We start from the raw sequence: 26253 nt of genomic DNA, 5'->3' as shown, positions 1-26253 counted from the left end.
ATATTTCTTTGTTGATTCTGTAAGAGCTCTCCCATCCCAGCAACACAAATAAAACAGAATTAAGTTTTCTGTGAAAACAATTACTGAATAGGGCTGAATGGACAACTTGGTCAATGCTTTCATACAACTTGAAAAATCACTCATTAAGTCTCCACTTCTTTCTCTCTTTAGCACTCTTTAGCATGGATTTTTACACGGTAAAGACCTGGGGGAATTATGGAGGGAAGCATGGACATTTGGTATAATTTGGCAAGGCATAATACAGTACTTGAGAAAGAGAAATGTGACATTTTTGCAATGTACTATTTTGTAATAAGTCGTCATAAATTTCAGCACAAATGAACTACTGATGATGCTACATCATGTGCTTTAACAAAAGACCAGGCCGGGCGCAGTGGCTCACATCTGTAATCCCAGCACTTTGGGAGGCTGAGACAGGTGGATCACGAGGTCAGGAGATCAAGACCATCCTGGCTAACACGGTGAAACCTCGTCTCTACTAAAAATACAAAAAAAAAAAAAAAAAATTAGCTGGGCGTGGTGGTGGACGCCTGTAGTCCCAGCTACTCAGGAGGCTGAGGAAGGAGAATGATGCGAACCTGGGAGGTGGAGCTTGCAGTGAGCCTAGATCGCGCCACCGCAATCCAGCCTGGGCGACAGAACGAGACTGTCTCAAAAAAAAAAAAAAAAAACACACACACACACACACACACAAAAGACCAATAGCTTTTATTCTCTCTATGCTCGATGTATGATTCAATCACCAATTTAGGTTTCACTAACAAAACATTAGATAATTTTATCTGGGGTACAGTATTTTCAACATTTTGTTGGGAAAATTTCAACTGCCTAGGTAGTTGAAATATTATTTAAATTATATTAAAGAAATTTAATGTAATTGAGAAAAATTAAGAGCAAAAAACTCACAAAAGACTCCATTACCAAAAGTATTTATTCCCAAAAGAATGATATATCTTGAGAACAAAGTAACTTTTGCAACTTAGTTTGTGTTTAGGTACCAACAAATGTTAATGATGCTCTGTTCATATTTTTAGAATATCACATTGATAATGGTACTATAATATATCCTGGCCTACCAGAGTTCCATGGATTTAAATAAAATTTAATTCTGCCTTCTATAACGTGCAGGGTTGTTTTATGGTTGTTGAGTTTTGTGTGAGTGTGTGTATGTATTTGTGTGTGCCTCTCCTTCTTATTGAAGGATTCAGACAGCTATAAAGATAAAATGTTTTGTGTGTGTCTGTGCACGTGTGTATTTTTAAAACAATGTCTATACTTCTGTTTCCATTGGTACGAATCTTTTGTTGAACCTGTAAAGGTAAGGCCCAGATTCTGAAACCTGGTTAAAATCACTAATATTCCTCTGTGAGGCCCCTTGTTAGCTACCAGCTCTCCCCTATCCACAACCTCTATCTTGCTGACATGTGCGTGTAAGCCCAAATCACCAGTAATCACCTAAAGGCTGATGACCTGTAGGCTCGTAAGTCCTCAATTAATTTTTATTGCTCTTACAATATTTGTAAGATGAGTGAGAATAGCTATTTGACACCTTAATATATATGTATGGTATATGTTAAGTTTTAGGCTATAATTTCTTTTAATATACTGACAGTATGATGATACATAAAAAAGCAAAATATCAGTCTGTAATAAGATATAAATTATCCTTTATTAGGTACCCAAATAATCTTTATAAAGAAGCTAGAATTAAAAAAAAAAAAGGATTGCTGCTTTTATGATCAATTTATTAGAAACTACTGTGGTAACTGTTTACAATGTGTTCATTCTTAAGAGCTAGTCGAAACTTATTACTATTATTTTGCTAAATAGAAAAACTTCAAGCCAGTAGAAAATCTGTTTTTTTTAAAAAAATTGCTATTATTATATTATTAGTCAGGGTTACTCTGGCAGCAAAGCAAAAATGTTCAGATGCCACATCTCCTAGCTTTTATGTTTGGCTTTCAGAATGAGCAGTTGGTCATTATCAATATTATTATAATGTGACCAGTTAATAAGTCTGACAAACATTTTTCAACTTGTCATTTTTGAAAAGGAGAGGATATTTTTGATACAGATACATAATATACAAGAAATCTCAGAGCTTGAAATTTCATGCATCCTGTGCCTACAAATAAGAAACTAAATATTAATCGTTAAGTTATCTATGATTATAAAGAAAAAAAAAGCTGCTAATCAATATTCCTGCTGAAAAATAAATTATTACAAAATATAGGCAACTTCTGCTCTCCATTATAAATGATCAAAAACCTAGGTAAAAATCTAGTGTTTCCCCAATCAATGAAAACAATATATACCAGGTAAATGACTAGTCAAGTCTAGAAGAGAATAACACAAAAATGAGCCACTCATATTTTAGGTACAAGTGACAAATGTATTTCTCTTTATTACTTTTAAGGTTTTTTTAAATGTCTTTTGGTAGTGGAAAGCATTTTATTTGATTCCACTGTTGCTCATGGTTTGAGCCCTACATAATCCCTTCCCTTTCACCTCAAAGGGAACTCCTTTGTATGTAGCCACACACTCATCATTAGTGTGAAGATCAGGCTGGATCTGCTCCCAAATCTTCTTCTTAGGATTCAGCTCCTTGTCGGGCTCTCCTGTGTAGGAGAGAAAAAGCACAAGAAAATTATACAGCTAAAATACAAAAATATTAAAGAGACTGTTCACAGACATTTCCAGTGAATTGTTTTGGCAACATTTTCTGATTTTTGGACCTAATCAAACTTTTAACATTTACTTTATTTTTATTATGTCAGCAGTTTATATTCTTGATTGGTAAAATAAAATAGTTATTGTTGTTTCTTTATGTAAAAGATATTATATTTTACTCATAAATATTTTTATAATAAAGCTTAATGAGTTGTATCCAAATTATCAAAATAATAAAATGGAAGATACTCACTGATATGGTTTGAGTCTGTATCCCCACCCAAATATTATATTCAATTATAATCACCAATGTTGGAGGCGGAGCCTGGTGGAGGTGAATGGATTACAGGGGCAGATTTCCTCCTTGGTGCTAGTTTCATGATAGTGAGTTATCTTGAGATCTGGTTAAAAGTGTGTGGCACGTCCCTGTTCTCTCTCTTGGTCCTGCTCCTGCCATGTAAGATGCTCGCTCTTGCTCTGACTTGATTTAACTGCCATGAGTAAAATTTCTGAGGCCTCCCCAGAAGCAGATGCTGCCATACTTCCTGTACAGCCTGCTGAACCCTTAGCCAATTAAACCTCTTTTCCTTACAAATTACCTAGCCTCAGGTATTTCTTTACAGCAGTACATGAATGGATTAATATACTCATTTTATCATTAAATATAAAGAAAAAGTGTGAAGAAAAAAAGTCTTTTGATATGTTATATTTTTACAACTGGTAGAAGCAGCTTATGCTTTACTATGTTTCAAAATACAAAATGAGCGGCTAGATCACTGCTCTAGTGCTTAAAGATTTCTTATCAATACTGGAGACTGGTTTAAATTTTGGGTTTCTCTAGCTAATGATGATAACTACTTTGGATTTCATTTGCTACCCACTCTATTCGGTGAGATGTAAAGAAACAGAAAGGAGTAGTGAGGAGACAGGGACTAGTATTTTCTAAGCACTAGGAATATATATGTTGTTGCCTAAAATTCACATAACTCTGACTCTAATTTTAAGTAAAAAGAAACTGAGGCTCAGAAAACACAAGTTGCTCAATGTCACACAATCAACAAAGCCCATGTTCTGCTAGTACAGCATTCTGCCCACTGACAAACCATACTTTAGAAAGTAAACAACCCTCTTACATGTGGTTAATACCCACAACCCCTCTATTTATAGTAACTCATAGTATAAATTTTATAATAAAAGAAAAATTAGTAGTAGAGCATATCTGGTTTAGGCTTAAAGACAAGCAATATACCAAACAACTCCTCTACTTAATGATAGAAAATTAGAGAGTAAAGTTTAATGTAAGTTCAAAGCTGAGAATGCTCAGTATTTAGAATGAAGAAACAGTCAGTTCAAGAAACAATGAAGAAAAGTAACATATCTCTTAAGCTGCAGAATTTATATTAGGAATATAAAATATATTCATATCTTATATTAGGAATATAAAATATACTGATATTTTATATTTATACTTTATATTCTGACATCTTATTATATAAAATAGTATTTATTTTCCAGTCATATATATAAGAATAACAAAACTGTGTAAATTAGTTGGTCATTGTAGTTTTGTTGTTTATTAGCTCTTCAGATACTATGAAACTGGCAAGAACATAAAACACTGCCTTCCAACATGCAGGCTTTCAGAGATAACAGAGTAGTTAATTGAATGATACACCTACAGTAGAACATGTAATGAAACTAAGACTGAAAGTGACTGGTATAAAAAAATAAGGATTTCTCTTACTCCTTTAAGGACATTTGATTCGACAATAGAGAAACTAATAAGTAGAATGGAAAAAAATAACAATAAATAAAGTTCAATTATGTTGCTCCTTAGTTCCATAAGATTTTTATTTTTTGTTTGTAAATCATTCCTTAATCTATAATCATAATCTTGTACATATATTGTGTGGCAAAGTGGGCACTCCAGGATTCTGGAAGGCTAGAGGCAGAGATACTGTTCAGGGAGGCCTGAGCACTGACTCAGATTTGCAACCTTTGCAACCTTGGCCCAAAAGGACGTTGCCAAACTGATAATGAGCTAGTTAAGAAGCAGACTGACGTACAAGCTTCTTATAAAGAATATAGATTGTATGGGTAAATTCTTGCTGCAAGCAACATAAGCCCTAAGTATAAAAAGCTGTGATGTAGCACAAAATTAACCTTCTCAGATCTAGAAAGAAAGTGCCATGTAAATTAGATAATATCCATAATAATATGCAACATGTATATAGTGCTTACTAGGTGCTGCTCACTGTATTGAGTGCTGTACATATATTAACTTGTTTAATCCTCTCAGTACATATGTAAGTAATATTCATTACTCTCATCTTACAGATGAGGACATTGAGAAACAAAAGTTACAGCAAACAATTTAAAATACCAGGCAGTTGGCTAAGTGTTTTAAAAGTCAAAGCTTATAAACCCAGTTAAGACAAATACCAACTAAAATCCCCTTCTTATAGATGAAAAAGCTGAGGTTCAGAAAGATTTGAATAGGATGAGTAAGCAAGCCATGCAGCCACCTTGGGAAAGAGCCAGTGGCTCAAGTGGGGTGAGCAAGGAAAAGTTGGAGTTCGTGAGATTAACAAAATAATGGGAAATCACTGTAAGAACTTGGGCTTGTACTCTAGGTGAGATGAAAAGCTTCTGAATAGTTTTGAGCAGAGTAATATAATCTGTTAGATCACTCTGGCTGCTCTAATTGAACATAAATGGAATAACAGAGAGGGCAAAAGCAGGATGATCAGTTAGAAGACTTACGTAAATATGCAGATAAGAGATGTTGGCTTTGGGACTAGGGTGCTAGTGGTGGAGTTAATAATAATTCTAGGTATGTTCAGAAGGTAGATCCACTAGGATTTTCTGAGTAGAAGATATAGGGTATGAGAAAAGCAGTTAAGCAACTAGGAGGATGGAAATGCTATCAAATAAGAAGAAAAATACCATGGAAAAATGGAATTCTAGGGGAAAGAATGGGATTATGTGTCCTTCCCCCTTGGAACATGTACATCAAAGAGTTCATCTGGCAGCTATCTAGCTTATCTAAATGACTGGGTAAAATTGCCCAAGGAATAAGCATGGAAAAAAAAGAGGTCCAAAACCAAAGTCTGAGGTCCTATAACAGTAAGAATCCAGGGAGGTAAGGAAGAATCAGCAATGGAAATGATAGTGGCAGCCAATGAAGCAGGAGGACCACCAGGAGAGTATGGTGCCAGAAGCCAAGTTAATGAATAACAAGACTGAAAACTAGACATATAGCTACAGGGAGTGATTGGTGATTTTATCCAGAGCAGTTCTGGTGAAACAGTGGGGAGAGAAACCTGATTAAAATGGGTTTTCAAGAGGAGGAATCAAGTAGAGACAATTTGGATTTTTAACAAATGGACTTAAAATTTAAACCTATGCTTCCTAATTAGCTATTAATTTCTACTATTAATAAGACTCGATATCAATAGAAATAAGAATGATCTTAGAAGTTAAAAGTCTGACTGTAAATTCCTATTTATTATTTGATCATAAATAGTGCATTCTCACAAAGACTTGCCATTGTCTTTGTCTCCTAGCTGTAATACTGTTTTCAAGTTAGTTTTGTTTGGTGGGAGTAGAGTGGTGAGCATATGCTCCATGAATTTAAAGCCATTAGGCATCTCTGAGAAATCATGGAGACTGAGATTTTCCCAAAATGTAATTTCCAAAAAAATGTTGTTAGAGCATAGACCACTATGATTCCTCATCTACCAAGGTTCAAGACATACAGATTCATTCAAAGTCATGGGCATTTGTAAAACAAACAAATAAATAATTCCCCTGTGTGTGTGTGTTTTTTAAGACTAGTCTACTTTTGATTAGGAGGGTAGAAATGAGTTCCAAACAAATTAATCCATGCTTTCATCCATATTTTCTGTGTTACTATTCCATGTTAAAACTCTTCATATTGTAGTATTTCATTAAACACAGTTAATGGAAAATTTTAAAACATGCCTATTTAATCACATCAGCCTTGCTATTCAATAAAACTCAGCTATTTGCAATCAGAAATGACAAAGGTGACATTAAAACCAATCCCACAGAAATACAAAAGAACCTCAGAGACTATTACAAATATCTCTTTGCACACAAATTAGAAAATTGATAAATTCTTAGAAGCACACAACCTCCCAAGATTGTACTAGGAAGATAGTAAAAACCTGAACAGACCAATAAAGAGTTCTCAAACTGAATCAGTAATAAAAATCTACCAATTAAAAAAAGCCCTGGTGTGGTGACACATGCCCATAGTCCTAGCTACTTGGGAGGCTGAGGTGGGAGGTTGGCTTGAGCCTAAAAGGCAGAGATCGCAGTGGGCCAAGATAACGCCACTGCACTCCAACCTGGGTTACAGAGCCAGACCCCATCTCAAAAAAAAAAAAAAAAAAAAAAAAGCAAGCCCTGGATCAGATGGATTCGCAGCTGAATTCTACCAGATGTACAAAGAACTGGTACCAATCCTACTGAGACTATTCCAAAAAACTGAGAAAGAGAAGCTCCTCCCTTATGTATCCTGTGAAGCCAACATCAGCCTGACACCAAAAACTGTCAGAGACCATAAGGAAAAAAGAAAACTTTAGGCCAGTGTCTCTGATGAACACAAACACAAAAGTCCTCAACAAAATACTGGCAAATCAAATACAGCAGCACATCAAAAAGCAATATACCACAATCAAGTAGGCTTTATTTCTGGGATGCAAGGCTGGTTCAACATATGCAAATCAATAAATGTGATTCACCACGTAAATAGAAGACCAAAAATTATATAATCATCTCAACAAATACAGAAAAAGCTTTAAGTAAAATCTACATCCTTTCATGATAAAACCCTCAATAGACAAGGCATCAAAGGAACATACCTCAAAATAATAAGGGCTATCTATGGCAAACCCACAGCCAACATAATACCTAATAGGCAAAAGCTGGAACCATTTCCCTTGAAAACTGGAACAAAACAGGGATGCCCACTTTCATCACTCCTCTTCAACATAGAACTGGAAGTCCTAGATAGAGCAATCAAGCAAGAGAAAGAAAATGCATCCAAATAGGAAAAGAAGAAGTCAAATTATCTCTCTTCACTGAATTATGATTCTGTACCTAAAAAACACTAAAGACTCGCCAAAAGGCTCCCAGAGCTGATAAACGACTTTAGTAAAGTTTCTGGATATAAAATCAATGCACAAAAATCAGTAGCATTTCTATACACCAAAGTTCAAGCTGAGAGTCAAATCAAGAACACAATCCCAATTACAATAGGCACAAAAAAAATGAAATATCTAGGAATGCACCGAACGAAGGAGGTGAAAGATCTCTACAAGGAGAACTATAAAATACTGCTGAAAGAAATCACAGATGATACAAACACAAGGAAAAACATCGTACACTCATGGATTGGAAAAATCAATATTGTTAAAATTGCCTTACTGCCCAAACTCATCTACAGAGTTAATACTATTACTATCAAACTACATACAACATCACTTATAACAGAATTAGAAAAAACTTTTCTAAAATTTGCATGGAATGAGAAAAGAGTCCAAATAGACAAAATAATTCTAAGCAAAAAGAACATAACTGGAGGCATCACACTACCCAACTTCAAACTATACTACAAGGCTACAGCGACCAAAACAGAAGCGTACTGGTACAAAAACAGACACATAGACAAATAGAACAAGATAGAGGATCTGGAAATAAAGCTGCACACTTACAACCATTTGATTTTCAACAAGTCGGCAATAACAAGCAATGGGAAAAAAACTCTCTATTCAATAAATGGTGCTGGAATAACTGGCTAGTCATATGCAGAAGAATGAAATAGGACCCTTATAGTTCACCATGTACAAAAGATAACTCAAGATGGATTCAAGAATTAAATATAAGACCTAAAACTGTAAAAATCCTAGAAGAAAATCTAGGAAATACCCTTCTCAATATCACCCTTGGCAAAAATTCTAGGAAATACCCTTCTCAATATTACCTTTGGTAAAAATTTACGATCAAGTCTCCAAAAGCAGTTGCAACAAAAACAAAAGTTGACAAGTGGGAGCTGATTAAACTAAAGAGCTTCTGCACAGCAAAATAAACTATCAGCAGAGTAAACAGACAGCCTAAGGAATGGGAAAAAATATTCGCAAACTATGCATCCAACAAAACTCTAATATCTAGAATCCATAAGGAACTTAGTTCAACAAGCAAAAAACAAATAACTCCATTAAAACATGGACAAAGAACATGAACAGACACTTCTCAACAGAAGACATATATGTCTCAAACAAGTATCAAAATGCTCAACATCACATAAGTGCAAATCAAAACCACAATGAGATACCATCTCATACCAGTCACAATGGCTACTAAGAAGACAAAAAACAAACAAACAAACAAAAAACAAAACAAAACAAAAAAAACACAGCTGTTGGCAAGGTGGTAGAGAAAAGGGAATGAAAATTAGTTCAGCCACTGTGAAAAGCAGTTTGGAGTTTCTCAGAGAACTTAAAATAAAACTATCATTTGACCTAGCAATCCCATTACTGGGTATATACTCAAAGAAAAATAGATTATTCTACCAAAAAGACAAATACACTTGTATGTTCACTGCAGCACTCTTCACAATAGCAAAGACATGGAATCAACTCAGGTGTCCATTAACAGTGGATTGGATTTAAAAAATGTGGTACACATATACTATGGAATACCATGCAGCCTTAAAAAAAGAAAATTATATCCTTTGCAGCAACATGGATGCAGCTGGAAGCCATTATCCTAAGTAACTCAACACAGGAACAGGAAATCAAATACAATATGTCTTCACTTTTAAGTGAGAGCTAAACCTAAACATTGAGTATACACAGACATGAAGATGGAAATAAAACGTACTAAGTACTACTAGGAGGGAGGTCAGGAGTGGGGTGAGGGTTGAAAAATCACCTATTAGGTACTATGCTCACTACCTGGGTGATGGGATCACTCCTACACTAAACCTAAAGGACATACAATTTGCCAATATAAGAAATCTGTATCCCTTGAGCCTAAAATACAAGTTGAAAAAAAACTCCAAAAAACCTTAGTTTAATTTTATTGCACCACTAACAATTCGCTCACACACACACACACACACACACACACACACACACACACACAAATCCTGAGTCATTTCTACAAATATGTCTCCAAATTGTTCTTACTTTTGAACCTAATTCTATTTATCTTTATTTATATCTGCCTTTCCCAATTACTCTAGTCAAATAAATATCCTTTAAATGCAGTCTTTTAATTTCTAACTGTTTTTCTTTTATCAGGTCCTTCCTCTTATATGAGATAAATACTTATTCTATATCTGCCAAGAATCCTTTCTCTTCTGCTTCAAAGACCTATTTTAAGAAACTTTCTCACACATTATGAAGCTTCATCTGTCTCAAGAGTATTTTTCTGTCTCAGGAGTATTTTTATTAGAGAAAACAGACAATACAAAATGAAACTTCCTTTTAGATTATTAAAATCATTACATTTTAACTTAGATATTTTCTCTATATCCTGAAGTTGAGTAAAAACATGTGCAAGTATATTATTAGATGGAATTTATAATTATAAATCTAAACTTTTCATCTCTTTCTGTACTGCAGCATGAGACAATCTACAGCGTAAGTGATTTTGCAGCACATTAATCTGTTCTCTCTCCATGTCATACTTTTCTGCTATGTTGGTATTAATATTATTGCTTTAGTTAGGATAAAATCTCTCTGCGGTGTTGTGTTAGTCTGTTCTCACGCTGCTAATAAAGATATACCGGAGGTTGGGTAATTTCTAAAGGAAAGAGGTTTAATTGACTCACAGTTCCACATGGCTATGGAGGTCTCACCATCATGGCAGAAGGTTAAAGAGGAGCATGTGTTACAAGGCAGCAGGCAAGAGCGCGTTGTGTATGGGAACTGCCCTTTTATAAAACCATCAGCTCTCATGAGACTTATTCACTATCATGAGAACAGCACAGGAAAAACCCTCCCCCAGTATTCAATTACCTCCTACCAGGTCCCTCCCATGACAGGTGAAAATTGTGGGAGCTATAATTCAAGATGAGATTTGGGTGGGGACCCCGGCCCCTCCCAAATCTCATGTCCTCACATTTCAAAACCAATCATGCCTTCCCAACAGTCCCCCAAAGTCTTAACTCATTTCAGTATTAATTCAAAAGTCCACAGTCAAACATATCATCTAAGACAAGGCAAGTCTCTTCTGCCTATGAGCCATAAAATCAAAAGCAAGTTAGTTACTTGCCAGATACATTGGGGGTACAAGCATTGGGTAAATACACCATTCCAAATGGGAGAAAGTGACCAAAAATAAGGGCCTACAGGCCCCATCCAAGTCCAAAATCCAATGGGGTAGTCATTAAACCTCAAAGTTCCAAAATAATCTCCTTTGACTCCATGTCTCACATGCAGGTCATGCTGATGAAAGAGGTGGGCTGCCACAGCCTTGGGCAGCTCTACCCGTGGCTTTGTAGGGCACAACCACCATCCCAGCTGCTTTCACAGGCTGGCGTTGAGTGTCTATAGCTTTTCCAGACACACTGTGGAAGCTGTGGGTGGATCTATGATTCTAGGGTCTGGAGGACAGCGGCCCTCTTCTCACAGCTCCACTAGGCAGTGCCCCAGTGGGGATTCTGTGTGTGTGGGGTCCCATTCCACAGTTCCTTTCTGCACTGTCCTAGTAGAGGTTCACGACAGCCCTGCTCCTGCAGCAAATTGCTGCCAGGACATACAGGGGTTTCCATACATCTTCTGAAATCTAGGCAGAGGCTCCCAAACCTCAATTCTTGATTTCTGTGCCTCCACAGGCTCAACACCATGTGGAAGCTGCCAAGGCTTAGGGCTTGCACTCTCTAAAGCAAGGGCCTGAGCTGTACCTTGGCCCTTTTTAGCCATGGTTGGAGCAGCTGGGAAGCAGGGCACCTAGTCCCTAAGCTGCACACAGCATGGGGGCCCTGGGCCCAGCTCAGGAAACCATTTTTTCTTCCTCAGGTCCTGTGATGGGAGGGGCTGCTGTGAAGGTCTTTGAAATGCCCTGGAGACGTTTTCCCCATTGTCTTGGCAATTAACATTTGGTTTCTCATTGCTTATGCAAATTTCTGCAGCTGGCAGAAACGGGTTTTTCTTTTCTACTGCATCGATAGTCTGAACATTTTTCAGACTTTTATGCTCTGCTTCCCTTTTAAACATGTTCCAATTCCAAACCATGTATTTGTGAATGAATAAAACTGAATGCTTAGGAGCACCCAAGTCACTTCCTAAATGCTCTGCTGCTTAGAAATTTCTTCTGCCAGATACCGCAAATCATCTGTCTCAAGTTCAAAGTTCCACACATCTCTAGGGAAAGGGCAAAATGCCACCAGTCTCCTTGCTAAAGCTTAGCAAGAGTCGCTTTTGCTTCAGTTCCCAACAAGTTCCTCATCTCTATCTGAGACCACCTCAGCTTTGACTTTATTGTCCATATCACTATCAGCATTTTGGTCAAAGCCATTCAACAAGTCTCTAGAAAGTTCCAAACTTTCCCACATTTTCCTATCTCCTGAGCCCTGCAAGTATCCAGGAAGTCCCAAACTGTTTCACATTTTCCTATCTTTTTCTGAACCCTCCAAACTGTTCCAACCTCTGCCTGTTATAGAGTTCCAAAGTCCCTTCTACACTTTTAGGTGTCTTTACAGCAGCGCTCTACTACCCAGTATCAATTGACTGTATTAGTCTATCCTCACACTGCTAATAAAGATACACTCAAGGCTGGGTAATAAATAAAAGAAAGAAGTTTAATTGACCCACAGTTCCACATGGCTGCAGAGGCCTCACAATGATGGCACAAGACAAAGGAGGAGCAAAGGCATGTCTTATATAGTAGCAAGCAAAACAAGCGCGTGTGGGGGAACTGCCCTTTTATAAAACCATGAGATCCCATGAGACTTATTTACCATCATGAGAACAGCACAGGCAAAACCTGCCCCCAGGATTCAGTTACCTTCCACTGGGTCCCTCCCATGACATGTGGGGATTATGGGAGTTACAATTTAAGATGAGATTTTGGTGGGGACATAGTCAAATCACATCAGGTGTTTTTTAAATGTACATTTGTGGGGAGGAGAATGGTTACAAGGTTTGAGCCAAATTTGAAAAAACAATAGTTAATAATGGTCACTTAATTTAAGACTTAGGATTCTTACACAGGACTGATTTTAACCTTTAAACATTACAAACATCACTTTGATAACTGATTCCAAAACTATTAAGTAATTACTAGTAAATACCCACCTGGGAAAGCATCAAAAGTAATTCTGTCTCCGGGAACAGACCCATTTGGAGGAGCCAAGATTTCAACTTTCTCTGGTGAACTCGCACACATGACCATTGCTTGAGATAATACTCCCCTCATCTTTGCAGGTTTCAGGTTACAAAGTAAAATCACCATCCGATTTTGCATCTGTGTGAAATATAAACTGGTAAGTAAAGATGTACACAGATTAAGCCTAATAATATCCAGACTACATTAAGCTACACCTAATATGCTAAGTATCAAATGTTCTACTTTTGTGGATGTACCTTTGTCTTTGTGTGCCCAAAGTCTCTTATTGTTGTTATAAAGCTTTGCATAAACATGAAAAAAAAATTCCTCCAAATTGATAACACATTATGATTGAAAGAGCAGAGGAATTTCAGTTAAAAATTTACTGAATGAATAAATAAATGAGTGAAATAGATTTGGTTGTGAATTTCAGCAGCCATTTACTAGCAATGAGAATGCATAAAGTTGACATTCCTGTTTCCTCAAAAATGAGAGAAATAATATTGAAGAGTTGTCATAAGGATTAAATCATAACATGCATATAAAGCATTTAGCCTAGCATTAGAATTAAAATGGACACATTTACACATGTGCATTTTCTTCCCTATACATTTGATCATTTCCAGAGCTATGCTACATTTATTTTTTAATTAAAAAAAAAATTGGTTGGGCATGGTGGCTCACTCCTATAATCCCAGCTTCTTGGGAAGCTGAGGCAGGCAGATTGCTCGAGCCCAGTGTTTTTTTTTCAAGACCAGACTGGGCAAAATGGCAAAACCCAGTCTCTACAAAAAATAAAAAAATTCACTGGGCATGGTGGCATGCGGCCATAGTCCCAGCTACTTGGGAGGCTGAGGTGGAAGAATTGCTTGAGTCTGGAGGCTGCAATGAGCCTTGATTATGCCACTGAATTCTAGCTTGGGCAAGAGTGAGACCCTGTCTCAGAAAAAAAAAAAAAAAAAAAAAAAGATCATTTAACAATTCCGGCATCATGCATCATGCAACTAACATGCAGGGCTATTTCTACAACTTTTTAATGGAAGCAAATAGAAATTTCTTTAATCTTCAAATTTGAAGTGTCTTAATTTTTTTCTCCAACTAGCAAAAGAAAGAAATATAGTTATTTAAATTCTTTCAACATGTTTAAAATGAATCATACAAGAGGATTATTGCTTGAAGGAGAAAAAAAGATGCATTCTAGACAAAAGATGGTATTATAAATAAATGTTATATGCGAATTTACTCTGAAATACTATGATTTTAAAAAATGAGCCTAAGAGTCAAATTTGAAATTAGGGAGTCTTCATAAACAATATTTCTCTTCAAATGCTTCAAATAACTTGACAATGTCACATATATGAGAACTTAAAAGTTACAGCAAAAATGTGTAAGAGTAGCAAAAGGATTAGTTAGAAGCAATCCTTTAAGCATCTGATGATAGCTATGAACCTTTTCCCTAGAAAAATGTACAACCTACAAAATAGAGTATGTAATTTTGAGTACTAAGTGCTCCTGCTTTATAGAATGTCTACTAGTACTATCTTTTTTTTTTTTTAACTTTTATTTTAGGTTGTATCTTGATGGGTTAGATGCAGATGTTGATAAAAATAGCTTTGCTTATGGTTGTGAATGATGGCTGCTGGAAGAGAAAAAATAATCCACAACTTATAAGAACAGAAAAGATGAAGCCCAAATGAGGAGTTTTTCCAATTTAAGCTGGCTCAAGATCAGTTGGTTCTTTTCTCCAGGGCTCCTAACTTCATAAGGAGTTGTGAATCAGTCCTGGTCCTACGTAACATAAATATTAAAAAGTAAAAAAAGCACGTGCATATGCCAAGTCTATTTCTTTTTTCCTAGATAAGAGAAACTTCACTGATCTCCTTAATTCCATCTTCCTCCCATCAACAGAGCAGCCAGAATGATCCTATTAAAATGTCAGGCTGACCAATGTTATTCTTTTGCTCTAAAATCCTACAATGGCTTTCATCTTACTCAGAAAAAATGCCAAACTCTTTATAATGATCTATAAGACATTTGGCATCCTTATCTCTGATTTCATCTCCCATAACTTTCTCAGTTTTTAACCCTGCTCTATTCATAGCGGCCTCCTGTTCCTTGAACATCCCAGGCATCCATCTCTCCCAGGGCTGCCTGAAATGCTCTTCAGCCAGATAAACACATGACTTGCTTTCATTTTCTTAGACCTTTACTCATTTTTTTTTGTCACTTTCTTTATGAGGTCTTCCCTGGGCACTTTATATAAAATACCAATATCATCCTGGCTTTGACACTTACTAGATTCTTTCCCTATTTGATTTTTCTCTTGGCACTTATCACTATTTAACATACTAAATATTTACTTATGCCTCGGTAATATTTCTGACTCCCTTATACGAATGTGAGCTTCATAAAGGCAGGGCTATTTTTAAAAATATGTTTGCTGCTTGGGTGTGATGGTTCACACCTGTAATCCCAGCATTTTGGTAGGCAAAGGCAGGCGGATCATCTGAGGTCAGGAGTTTGAGACCAGGCTGGTCAACACAGTGAAATCCTGTCTCCAATAAAAATACAAAAATTTAGCTGGGCATGGTGGGCTACTTGGCAGGTTAAGGCAGGAGAATTGCTTGAATCCGGAAGGCAGGAAGTGGTTGTAGTGAGCTGAGATTGCCCCACTGCACTCCAGCCTAGGTGACAGAGTGAGACTCTGTCACAAAAAAAAAAAAAAAAAAAAAGTTTATCTATCTCTGTATTTTCATTTGTTTCTGTATCCTTTACTTAGGTGCTTAACAAATATTTGCAGCTATAAATATAATTGAATGAACACAGCGATTTGTTCAAGTTCACAAAACCAAGAAGCAGCAGAGTAGCAATAAACAAAGGCAGAACTATCTTAATGTTGAAATCCATATTCTTTGCAATATCTCCGAAGCACCATGGGACAGGGGAAATAGGTAGATGATTCAAATCACTATAGAAGACATCTAGAAAGAGGACATTTAAAACTATTACTGTCTTTGATTCTTTTCACTGTTACTAGATTTTTTAAAAACCACTTATTTCTTTAAGAAAGTAAATATGGTATTCAAAAGTAAAGAAAAAGGAAGAAAGTAAACTTTTGTTGAGGAGGTTTGAAAGCTTATAAGAAAAAAAGAGCAACAGTTAGAAAACTGCTCTGAAGGGTATCATCATGGAGTATCAATTTTCTTTTAAAACGGTTATCACGCAAGGTTATCCTTCATAAAATATACCATCAATACTTTTCACATATTCCAAATACCCAGCTCTAATTTCACTATATAAATAATTAAATTTTAAATAGGGAATAACATTATATAAACTGTAACCATGGTTTGTTTTCTGAAGTTACACAAAAGCACAGTTCCCAGTGCTAAACTCACCAGAAGAAAGGAAAAGTGGAGATACTCTAACCTCCTATCAATTTCTTTTATGAAACACTTAAAACCCAAACTTCACTGGCTCAGATAATTATCATTAGAGACCTAAAAGAAATGAGCTTGTTAAGTAGGAAACAGAAGCAATCACTTCCTTGTACTCTTGATGATAGGTCAATATTGATCTATTACCTGTACCGTGTTCCAGCAATGCTGAAATTAGAGAGCCAAAACAAAAGCCCAGGCCAGGGAACAAAACTACAATTTTGATGCACTTCTGATACAACTGTCTACCAAATAAGTAAAGGAAATGAGTAAGGAACCCTAGACAGAAAAAACAAGTAACACTCTTGCTTTTTTGAGACATGGTTAAAAAAAAGATACTTGAGTCTCTCCTTAACCTTCCATAAGTATAACACTAGCAGAAAAGTAAACATAAACACCAAATAATCACAACTGACCTTGCATCTCAACTATGGAATGGTTGAAACTGTGTTAAAGAGTCTAACTTCCACCTAAAGTAATGCTATCCACTACTAAGTGTTAACCAATTTCTGTCTTAAGAAAACAGCAGGGGGATGGGAAGGGTGGGGGTGGGGCTTAGTTCTGAATTAAGAAATAAGACATCAGGATTTTCATGTAAAATTCCATGTGTACATATTTTATGAAATACTATGAAAGATAAACTGAAACTTTTTGGGATTGCATTCTTTCCTTGGCCTAACAGTTTGTAATTTATGACCTTAGTCATATGTATGGCTCTATAAACTACACAGTACCTGTAATTAGAAGCTTCATGACTAACTCCACCTTGAATGGTAAACAGTAAAGCTGAACAGTATAGGGATTAAAGATAATCAGCCTTAGAGTGAGATGAATAAGTGTGTGTGTGTGTATATATATATAAAATGAGTATGTGTATATATATGAGTGTGTATATATATATAATGACTGTATATATATATCTCTATAAATAGAGATATATAACTTGGTTCACTTTCATAAACGTCATCTGTAAATGGGGATGATACTACTGAGAGTTGTATATAGTAAGAAATAAAATAGCATGTGAAAAAAATTTATCTATTAAGTACTTCTAACATAACAGCCATCATAATTATTTTTATCACTGTTTCATCATGTAATTTTATCATTCCTTGCTTTTTAAAATCATGTACTATAAACCCAGAAAGCACCAATCTAAAAGTATGAGAACAAGTTTTATTTCTCTAAAACCCCCAAAATACTCTCATACTTGAGGAAAAATGAGGAGAGGGGATCATGCAGATTGAACTTGCAATTTTTAATAGTATTCTTCTATTTGTTAAAAATGGGATGTTTTGTATTTTGTTGTTAGATTTTACATATATAATATATATATAAAACTATAGTTTTTTAATGCAAAATACAAAAGTAAAAATATTTTAAAAACAGAGAAAATAATACATCTTTTCTTCTTCCTATCCTTATGGATTATATCTTAATTTACAGATGTTTTACAGGTTTTTGGTGGTTTTATGCTTTTTTTGTGGAATTAACCACATTCAAACTAATTGACTGAACTAATTAACAATGGCACATGTTGTATGGTACACAAAATTACAATGGAAAGATATCAAGAAAGAGGGAATGAAAATGTTGAATGTACACAACAGGAATTTCAGTTGTACAGATTACCTGTTCAAGAGGAACATGATTCACCAAGCCACTGACAACTGTCCTTGGGGCTATTTCTCCAACATCTACTTCTTCTACATACAAAGAATCTGCATCAGGGTGTTTTCTGGCAGTTATGATACAACCAATTCGAAGATCTAGACGGGAAACATCTATTGGCTTAGAGTCGGCACTTCCAGCTACTGATTGCTGTTTTTTCTCCTTCTTCTCTCCTAAAAGGTATTTATGAATGGGTAAACATCAGAAATAAAACCAAACAAAAAAACACTATGAAAACTCCATGGTATCAATATTGAAGAGCTTAAAAGGAAAAAACAAAAGAATGTTTATCTTCTACCTTCACTTAAATAATAACAAAGAAAAAAATTATCCAAGTCATAAAATCTTGAATCCTATTTTAGCTATTTCTCTGTTGTATTTCTATTTGAAGACATGGTGTGAGGTTGGCAAACTATGGCTCATGGGACAAATCCAGTCTGTTGCCTGTTTTCATAAATAAAGTTTTACTGCAAGACAACCATATTCATTCATTTACATATCATCTACGGGTACTTTTGTAACGGGGCAAAGTTGAGTAGTTGTGACAAATGCTTTAGGCAGAAAAAGTTTGCCTTTCCCTGAAACAGGACAATAGAGAAACCTCTAAAAACTTTTACTATGACTCTTTGGAAGGTGATAAATACTTTACTTAGAAAGAACACCACAACCAGTACCCAAATGACAGAATGAACTAGAGTGGAATACAATTTCACTGATAAAATATTTTCCTCCTCACTATATACACTAATAAGTATATAATTAATTTCTCCATTTCTTAGATTTCCCTGAAGATGTATTAGGATTTCAGGGTTATCCACAGTAACTATTTAAGCAGATAAGAATATTTTATTCTGATTATGTTTTCATAATTACATTTTTATTTATTTGCTGATAATGTATCTCTTACTAACACATGATTATTTTAGCTACTGAGTTAATTGTAACCTGCAAAGAGAACTCATATTCTTTAGGTTTACAATTAGCTTTTCTGGCCCCAAAAAAGTAAAACCAAAGTAAAAACTTATTTACCTTTGAATCGAAAGTATAAAGATGAGCTGTTGTAGCTTAGAAGCATTCTTTCTCAAGTACAGATTTATTTAATCTTTCAACATATATTTACTGAGTGCTATGACACTGGAAATAGTAAGATGGGCAGTCCATATTGTCAAGGCACTCAGAATCTCTTTTAAAGAAGACAGACATGTATACGTATATGAATATGTGATAAACATGACATACACAAAGAAATATAAAAACTCAGTGAAGAATAATTATGCATGAAGCAGGAAAGGAGGATTCTGTGTAAAGGTATTCATAATTCATACAACAATAAGTTTACCAAAGAGAGGACGGAACTAACTTAAAATACTGGCCAATTTTTAATCTCATTAGCAAGTTTTAAAAAAATTCTATTTTCCATAAAGAAATTAGCAAAAGTTTTTTAAATGGTAAAAATCCAAATTATACAGAAAAATATGTACAATAAAATTACCAGAATATCCCAAAAATCTTAATATTTTTGTGTGATAAAGTATATGCATTTACTTAAAAAATACTGTAGTATAACAATATATCTATATTTGTATGTATTTTAAAACTGTAATCTACTTCCTAGGCATTTGAAATACTTTTATCAGGAATTCCCATTCTAGAAATGATTGCAAATATTAAACTCTATACCAAGATCTTTGTTAATTATCATAAGGAATTTCGGAAATATTTCACTGACAAATGAGTGATGCTCAATTAAGATATGTGGCAGTCTGGCTGGGCATGGTGGCTCACGCCTATAATCCCAGCACTTTGGGAGGCTGAGGCGGGTGGATCACCCGAGATCAGGGGTTCGAGACCAGCCTGACTAATAGGGTGAACCCCTGTCTCTATTAAAAATACAAAAATTAGCCAGGTGTGGTGGCGTGCACCTGTAGTCCCAGCTACTCGAGAGGCTAAGAGAGAATTGCTTGAACCCGGGAGGTGAAGGTTGAAGTGAGCTGAGATTATGCCACTGTACTCCAGCCTGGGTGACAGAGCGAGACTCCATCTCAAAAAAAAAAAAAAAAAAAAAAGAAAAGAAAAAAGATACGTAGCAGTCTGGAAAGATTATATGGGCACCACAGCCCTTGCATGAGCAGAATCTGGCAGTCCTAGCTAGCAGCTAAACACCGATGGAACAGCCCTCTATAACCAGCATTGTCTAATATGGTAGCTGCCAGCCACATAGGTTATTTCAATTTCAATTTAAAATTATTTTAATTAGAAATTCAGTTTAGTCATACTACCCACATTTCAAATCTTTAATGACCACATGTGGCCATTGGTTACCATGTTGGATAATGCAGATATAGAGTATTTCCATTATCACAGAAAGTTGCATTGGACAGAAGTGTTCTAATCCTATAACTCCATTTGTTCTTGTGGTCCTGTGTGCTCCCTCTTCCATCAAAGGAGAGCCTTGTTGCCTTCTCTAACTAGAAGACTGATTAATCCTGAATCAGAACAGTGCACCCTCCTTAGAGAAGAGAACATGGATTCCACTAAGTTTACAAGAACAGGTTATATAGTTGTTTTGTGTCTACTTCTTAACATATTTTATAAACTAGAAGAATTAGTCCGACTCGCTTTCATTATAATCATACCACCTAGTGGTGAAGTTATATAGCAGAGGCTGTACAGCCCCTACCTACTTCTAACTAAGAGGTTACTGATGTTTGCCAAACGAACTGGCAAGTGATTTAGAGGCTAAACTGGCTTGGGTTAGTTCATAAATCCCTCTGTCATGTATATTTTCCAAAAAAAAAGTAAATAAGTTTAAGTATAATGAGAGATATTCATAGTTATTTATAAAGGCACCTTTTCAGACATATCTGGGGAAAGGAAGTCAGATTTATCATTAGAATAAATAGCTTTAGCAGCAAGGTTAAAAATAAACTAGAAAAGATGAGGCTTTAATATTAATTCAGATGAAAGATCGTGAAAACCTGAACTAAGGTAGGACCTAATGAAAGGAAAGAGCAGAGCTGGGGTCTATGTATGTTTTGGGGACAAGAATAATAGACTTTGTTGGTTAATTAGATATGAAGAATGGGGAATAGAGACAGGTTAAGGTTGATGACTAGATTTCAAGGGTTGTTGCCTAGGTGGATGGTGACATTTCTATCTACTTTAGTTCTCATGGATTCCTGAAATCTTAGTTCACACAGTCTGCTTTGACTGGTGGAATGTTCTTTTCCTATCTTCACAACTGGTGCTAAGCCAGTTTCCTATCTCTGACTTCTCTCAAACCATGCCACAAACAGATACCAAAATTCAGCCATACCAAACTACATACGGGTTTCTATACTTAATGTTTACTGTCTTATCTTTTAACTTATGCCAGTCCCTCTGCCTAAAATGCCACGTTTGCCCTGTTAATCTGGTCAATATTCACACACCATTTAGGACCCAGCTTGTATGTTCCAATATCATATTGTTCCTAATTTTATCCTAGCTCATGAAAGTTGAACTTTATTTTTGATACTATTATTATCATCATTATCAAAATTTGACATTTTCTGATAATCCAGTCAAGAGCTAAACATGCTTAAAGGTCGAAAATACCTTTTTTTTCAATTTTCTCTTTTGCTTTCTTTTCGTCTCCTGTTCCTCCTTTTATCTGTTCTTTGGTAGCAGAAGATACAGTTGTTACTGGTGTAGACTGTACCACATTTTCAGAAACCATAGAATTAGCTTGCAGTGGAGTACCAGATGGAAATGGTATTTGCTTCACTGAGACAGAAAATGAAATAATGTCATTCATATTAAACCAATAAATATGATAAAAAATATGAAATTGTGAACCATACATAGGAACTCTTTTTAAATGAAAAATTCACTGTATATGGCTATCAAATATCCACTGTCTGAGACTATAAAATGGCTGCCAAAAAATTAAGCATATTTTAGCCATTATTGAGGTATCAAAGAATAAAGGCATGATTCCCATTTAATTAATAATTACTAAACTAAGAAACCTGTAGATAAGAACAACAGCTAACATGTATTATGAACTTACTATGTCCCAAACACTTTTCAAAATGCTTTATACAAATTAACTCATGTAATTCTCATACTCTAAGAAGTAGGTTCTATTCATGCCCCTGTTTTATTGATAAATCTGAGTCATTCAGAAGTTATGAAGTTGTCCAAGTTGCCTGGATATAGATTCTTACTTCTTTCCTCACTGTTAGTGTGACTGGCCAACTTCTTAACTTCTGGATTACTCATTTTCTATATTTAATTACCTCCATTTTGAATTTCTGCCTGAATTAGCTCTTGTTTCAGTTCTTCAATTTCTTTCTTCAGTTTAGCATTTTCAACTCGAAGTTTCTTCTCTTCCCTCAAAGTTGCCTGCAAAACTAGGATCAAGAACATCTAGTTAAAATACATTTTTAGGCCGGGCGCGGTGGCTCAAGCCTGTAATCCCAGCACTTTGGGAGGCCGAGACGGGCGGATCACGAGGTCAGGAGATCGAGACCATCCTGGCTAACACAGTGAAACCCCGTCTCTACTAAAAATACAAAAAAACTAGCTGGGTGAGGTGGCGGGCGCCTGTAGTCCCAGCTACTCGGGAGGCTGAGGCAGGAGAATGGCATAAACCCGGGAGGCGGAGCTTGCAGTGAGCTAAGATCCGGCCACTACACTCCAGTCCGGGCGACAGAGCGAGACTCTGCCTCAAAAAAAAAAAAAACATTTTTAAAAAAGGTTTTGTATGAATACTATTTGAAAAGAAGACAGCCAGTATAACTAGAGCTAGGATAATACTAGCTCTAGTGTAACCAAATGTTTGGCCAGTGCCTTTATGCCAGTTGAGTATTTATTAAAACAACATGATATTTAAGAGAGAGAGAAAGGGAGAGAAAATATATGAAATAAGAGTAAAACAGAAAGACTTTGTTTATGAATAATTTTCCTCTTATTAAGATGCTAACTAAAATCAAATTAACACCTTTTCAGCATTGTAGCTATAATAAAGGGCAATGATAAATAACTTAAGAAGTTGGCACAAAAGTGTCACTATGTGGCCAGGCGCAGTGGCTTATGCCTGTAATCCCATAATCCCAGCACTTTCAGAGGCAAGAGGATCACTTGAGCCCAGTAGCTTGAGACCAGCCTGGGCAACATGGCAAAACCCCATCTCTACAACAAATACAAAAAGTAGCTGGGGGTTGTGGTACATTCCTGTGGTTCCAGCTACTCAGGAAGCTGAGGTGGGAGGACTGATTGAGCCTTGGAGGTTGAGGCTGCAGTGTGAGCCGAGATAGTGCCACTGTACTCCATCCTGGGTAACAGAGCAAGACCCTGTCTCAAAAAAATTTAAAACAATAAAAAATAAAATGTCAATAACAGATACTGAAAAAAAGAGAAGCATTATATTAAATTATACATATATATTTTTAAAAAGTCTGAGATGTTACCACACAAGCAAAAACTATTCTCACGTCTTTCTTGTTAGTCATTACCTTTTAAAAGAAGCTGAATAATGCTAACGTCTGAATTAAGCTAATCAAACATTCAATGAGTGAAATAACTCAAGGATTTGCTCAAAATATAATGTATATGTTAAAGGTATGCAATGGGGCAACAAAAATATAAGAGAAAAATAATGGTTCTCAGTGGGGTTGGTACTGCTTTGTAGATAGGATTCTGAAAATCTGTAGGATTATTTTTGATTGTTAGTACTGGCATTTATTGGGCAGAGGCCAAGAATGCCAGATGTCCTGCAGTGTGCTGGATACTCCTGCAAAATGAAGAACTGTTTCACATTCTGTAGAACTTTCTAGTGGCCTATTATAAATTTGCATAGGTAAAAATCCTATTAACAATTATTTGAGCCTAGATTTTAACTATTCTTTATGTATAAACACAAAGTATTTTTCAGCATGCTTATTATATCCTAAATTTTCTATGAATCAAGTACCACATAAATCAAGAGTAGACTGTATCTCGTTTTATTCAAAGTATTATCTAATTAATCACTCACCATTTTCAATAAATCATCTACATCACTATCTGCTTCTGGTATCTGAGATACCTACACAAAGGCAGTCTGACTCTACACCTATACTAGTTGGCATTGTACCTATTGCATTCTTGATGATTCTTTGTATGTGAATCATGTGGCATGTGACCCTCTTACACTGCCTTTAGTGGTATAATCCTGCTGAAGTATTACTTACTGAAATGCATATTATTGTTACTACTACTTATACCTTTCTTTATATTTCTCTTCTCTATTATATATAGGATTAAGATATGTTTTAAAATTATATATAGGTAGGTTATTTTTCTAGGAAATGTTTTCCTTATGGGATATTAACAGAGATTTTGTAAAGCATTTATTCTAAATTGGGAGCAATTTGACCAAAAACTACCAGCATAGGCTACCAAAGAATAATATAAAGGTGAAGAATAAGTAGAAAGATTTTCAAACTGACAAAAACTAAAATGCTCGTCAAGATGCTACGAAATGGCCACCTATAGAAGACAAAATTCAATTTATAACATATATTATATTCTACAAGCAATGACCATGTCCAATCTCTTCATCTTATTAATAAAAAGAGAGAAATAATTTTAAGAAAAATAATTTTAAAATCTCGAGAAACATTATTAAAAAAGAAACAAATAAAGTGGTATGGTAAAATTAGAAAAAAAAATTGATAACGTTTCTGGAGAGTAAATACAGGTTTTTGCAAGCCATTAGCTTATAAAATGTAGGAAAGTATTTATTTCTACTAGTGACAGCAAAAGATTTTGAAATTTCTATTCTGACATTTGACTATTGAGAATAAAATACATTTAAACAAACAAAACCAAAGTCAACTGAAGTCCTGAAGGTAGAGGTTCAGGTTTGATATTTTTCTACATATAACAGAAACTTCTAAGTAAAACTTAAATAACTTACATGGTAAACATTATTATTTCTCCGTCAATGTATGAATTCATTTTAAGTATCTCCTTAAAAATTTTAAATTTTCTTACTTGCTTTCTCCTTAAGTAGAGAAACTTGCTGCTTAAGATATTCAATGATTTGATCTGCCTCTGCACCCTTCTGCTCCAGTCTCTTCAGAACAGCATCATTATTTGCCATTTTTGCCAAGAGACGGCAGAAAATCCTAGATGAAAAAATAAAAGTCATAAATTACACTGTGAAAAGAATAAATTTATACTATAGGACATTATGAAAAAGCAGTCTGAAAGGAAAAACATTGTCTACTGTAATAGATAAATATGTTAGAAAAATATGTTTCCTATGGAGAGCAACAAGCCAAACAAATAGCAGAAATGCTAAGTAGAGTAATTCCTGAATCTATTTAGAAGAGGAAATATAGTTTGTTGCTAAATGCAGAAAACAGGTTATTTAGCCACATTTAAGGTTGAAAGGTTTTAAAGAAAGCTTCAGGTACACTAAGAGATAAGAATAACAATAATCCTAACTATGCTAATGAGAATTACACCTTTGTTCCAAAGTAAAGAGTTGCTGATTTCATTCCTTTTATATTTCTATATACTGGATCTTTCTACTGTGTATTCACTTAGGTACAATTTTCAAGAAGAAAATGTCAATTAGGAAAGACAAATATTAAAAGAAAAAAATCAACAATTAAGAAAATATTAATCGTATGCTTGTTCAGATATAATGTCATCATACACCATTGTCTTTATTTTAAAAACTAGAATTTTATTTTTATAATAAATTCAGAGAAATTTTTAAAAAATACTATCAAGGTACAGAAAAATGTATTCAATAAACATTCTGAGATTAATTCACCATGTTAAAGTTTAAACTGACACATACTAAAAAAAATAATCACACTGACAATGGAGAGGGTTAATTGTTAGTAATACTATGAACTGTTCTTTTCTACCTGATTTAACAAGAATTTATAATTCAAGGTATAACAATGATATAAGCATTGCTGAAATAATTCTCACTTTAAATAAATGAAGCAGCACTCAATATTAATGGTGAAATTTTGAATAAAAACTAGATAAGACACATAATAACAGATTGAAAATTTCAAATTATTGTATAATATCAATCCTATATAAA

At 35.1% G+C, this 26253-nt stretch overlaps 1 protein-coding gene across 4 annotated transcripts in view; it reads right to left on the bottom strand.

Annotated features, from left to right (window-relative positions):
* Positions 1 to 940: 940 nt before the first annotated feature.
* AIMP1 (aminoacyl tRNA synthetase complex interacting multifunctional protein 1) overlaps positions 941 to 26253 on the bottom strand; it is a 32225-nt gene continuing 6912 nt past the window's right edge. For all 4 annotated transcript variants that reach the window (XM_023220149.3, XM_023220148.2, XM_023220147.2 and 1 more), the window contains exons 2-7: positions 25182 to 25315; positions 22442 to 22555; positions 21759 to 21926; positions 18123 to 18334; positions 13023 to 13191; positions 941 to 2639 (exon numbers count right to left, since the gene is read on the bottom strand). In XM_023220149.3, coding sequence (XP_023075917.1) covers positions 2473 to 2639; positions 13023 to 13191; positions 18123 to 18334; positions 21759 to 21926; positions 22442 to 22555; positions 25182 to 25290 — 939 coding nt within the window. In that variant the 5' untranslated portion in view covers positions 25291 to 25315 and the 3' untranslated portion in view covers positions 941 to 2472. The remainder of the gene's footprint in view (positions 2640 to 13022; positions 13192 to 18122; positions 18335 to 21758; positions 21927 to 22441; positions 22556 to 25181; positions 25316 to 26253) is intronic.

The sequence above is a fragment of the Piliocolobus tephrosceles genome, chromosome 3 (genome assembly GCF_002776525.5).
Source record: "Piliocolobus tephrosceles isolate RC106 chromosome 3, ASM277652v3, whole genome shotgun sequence".
Classification (NCBI taxonomy): Eukaryota; Metazoa; Chordata; class Mammalia; order Primates; family Cercopithecidae; genus Piliocolobus; species Piliocolobus tephrosceles.
Note: the sequence above shows the minus strand (reverse complement) of the source record. Positions and strands in the feature narration are given on the sequence as shown.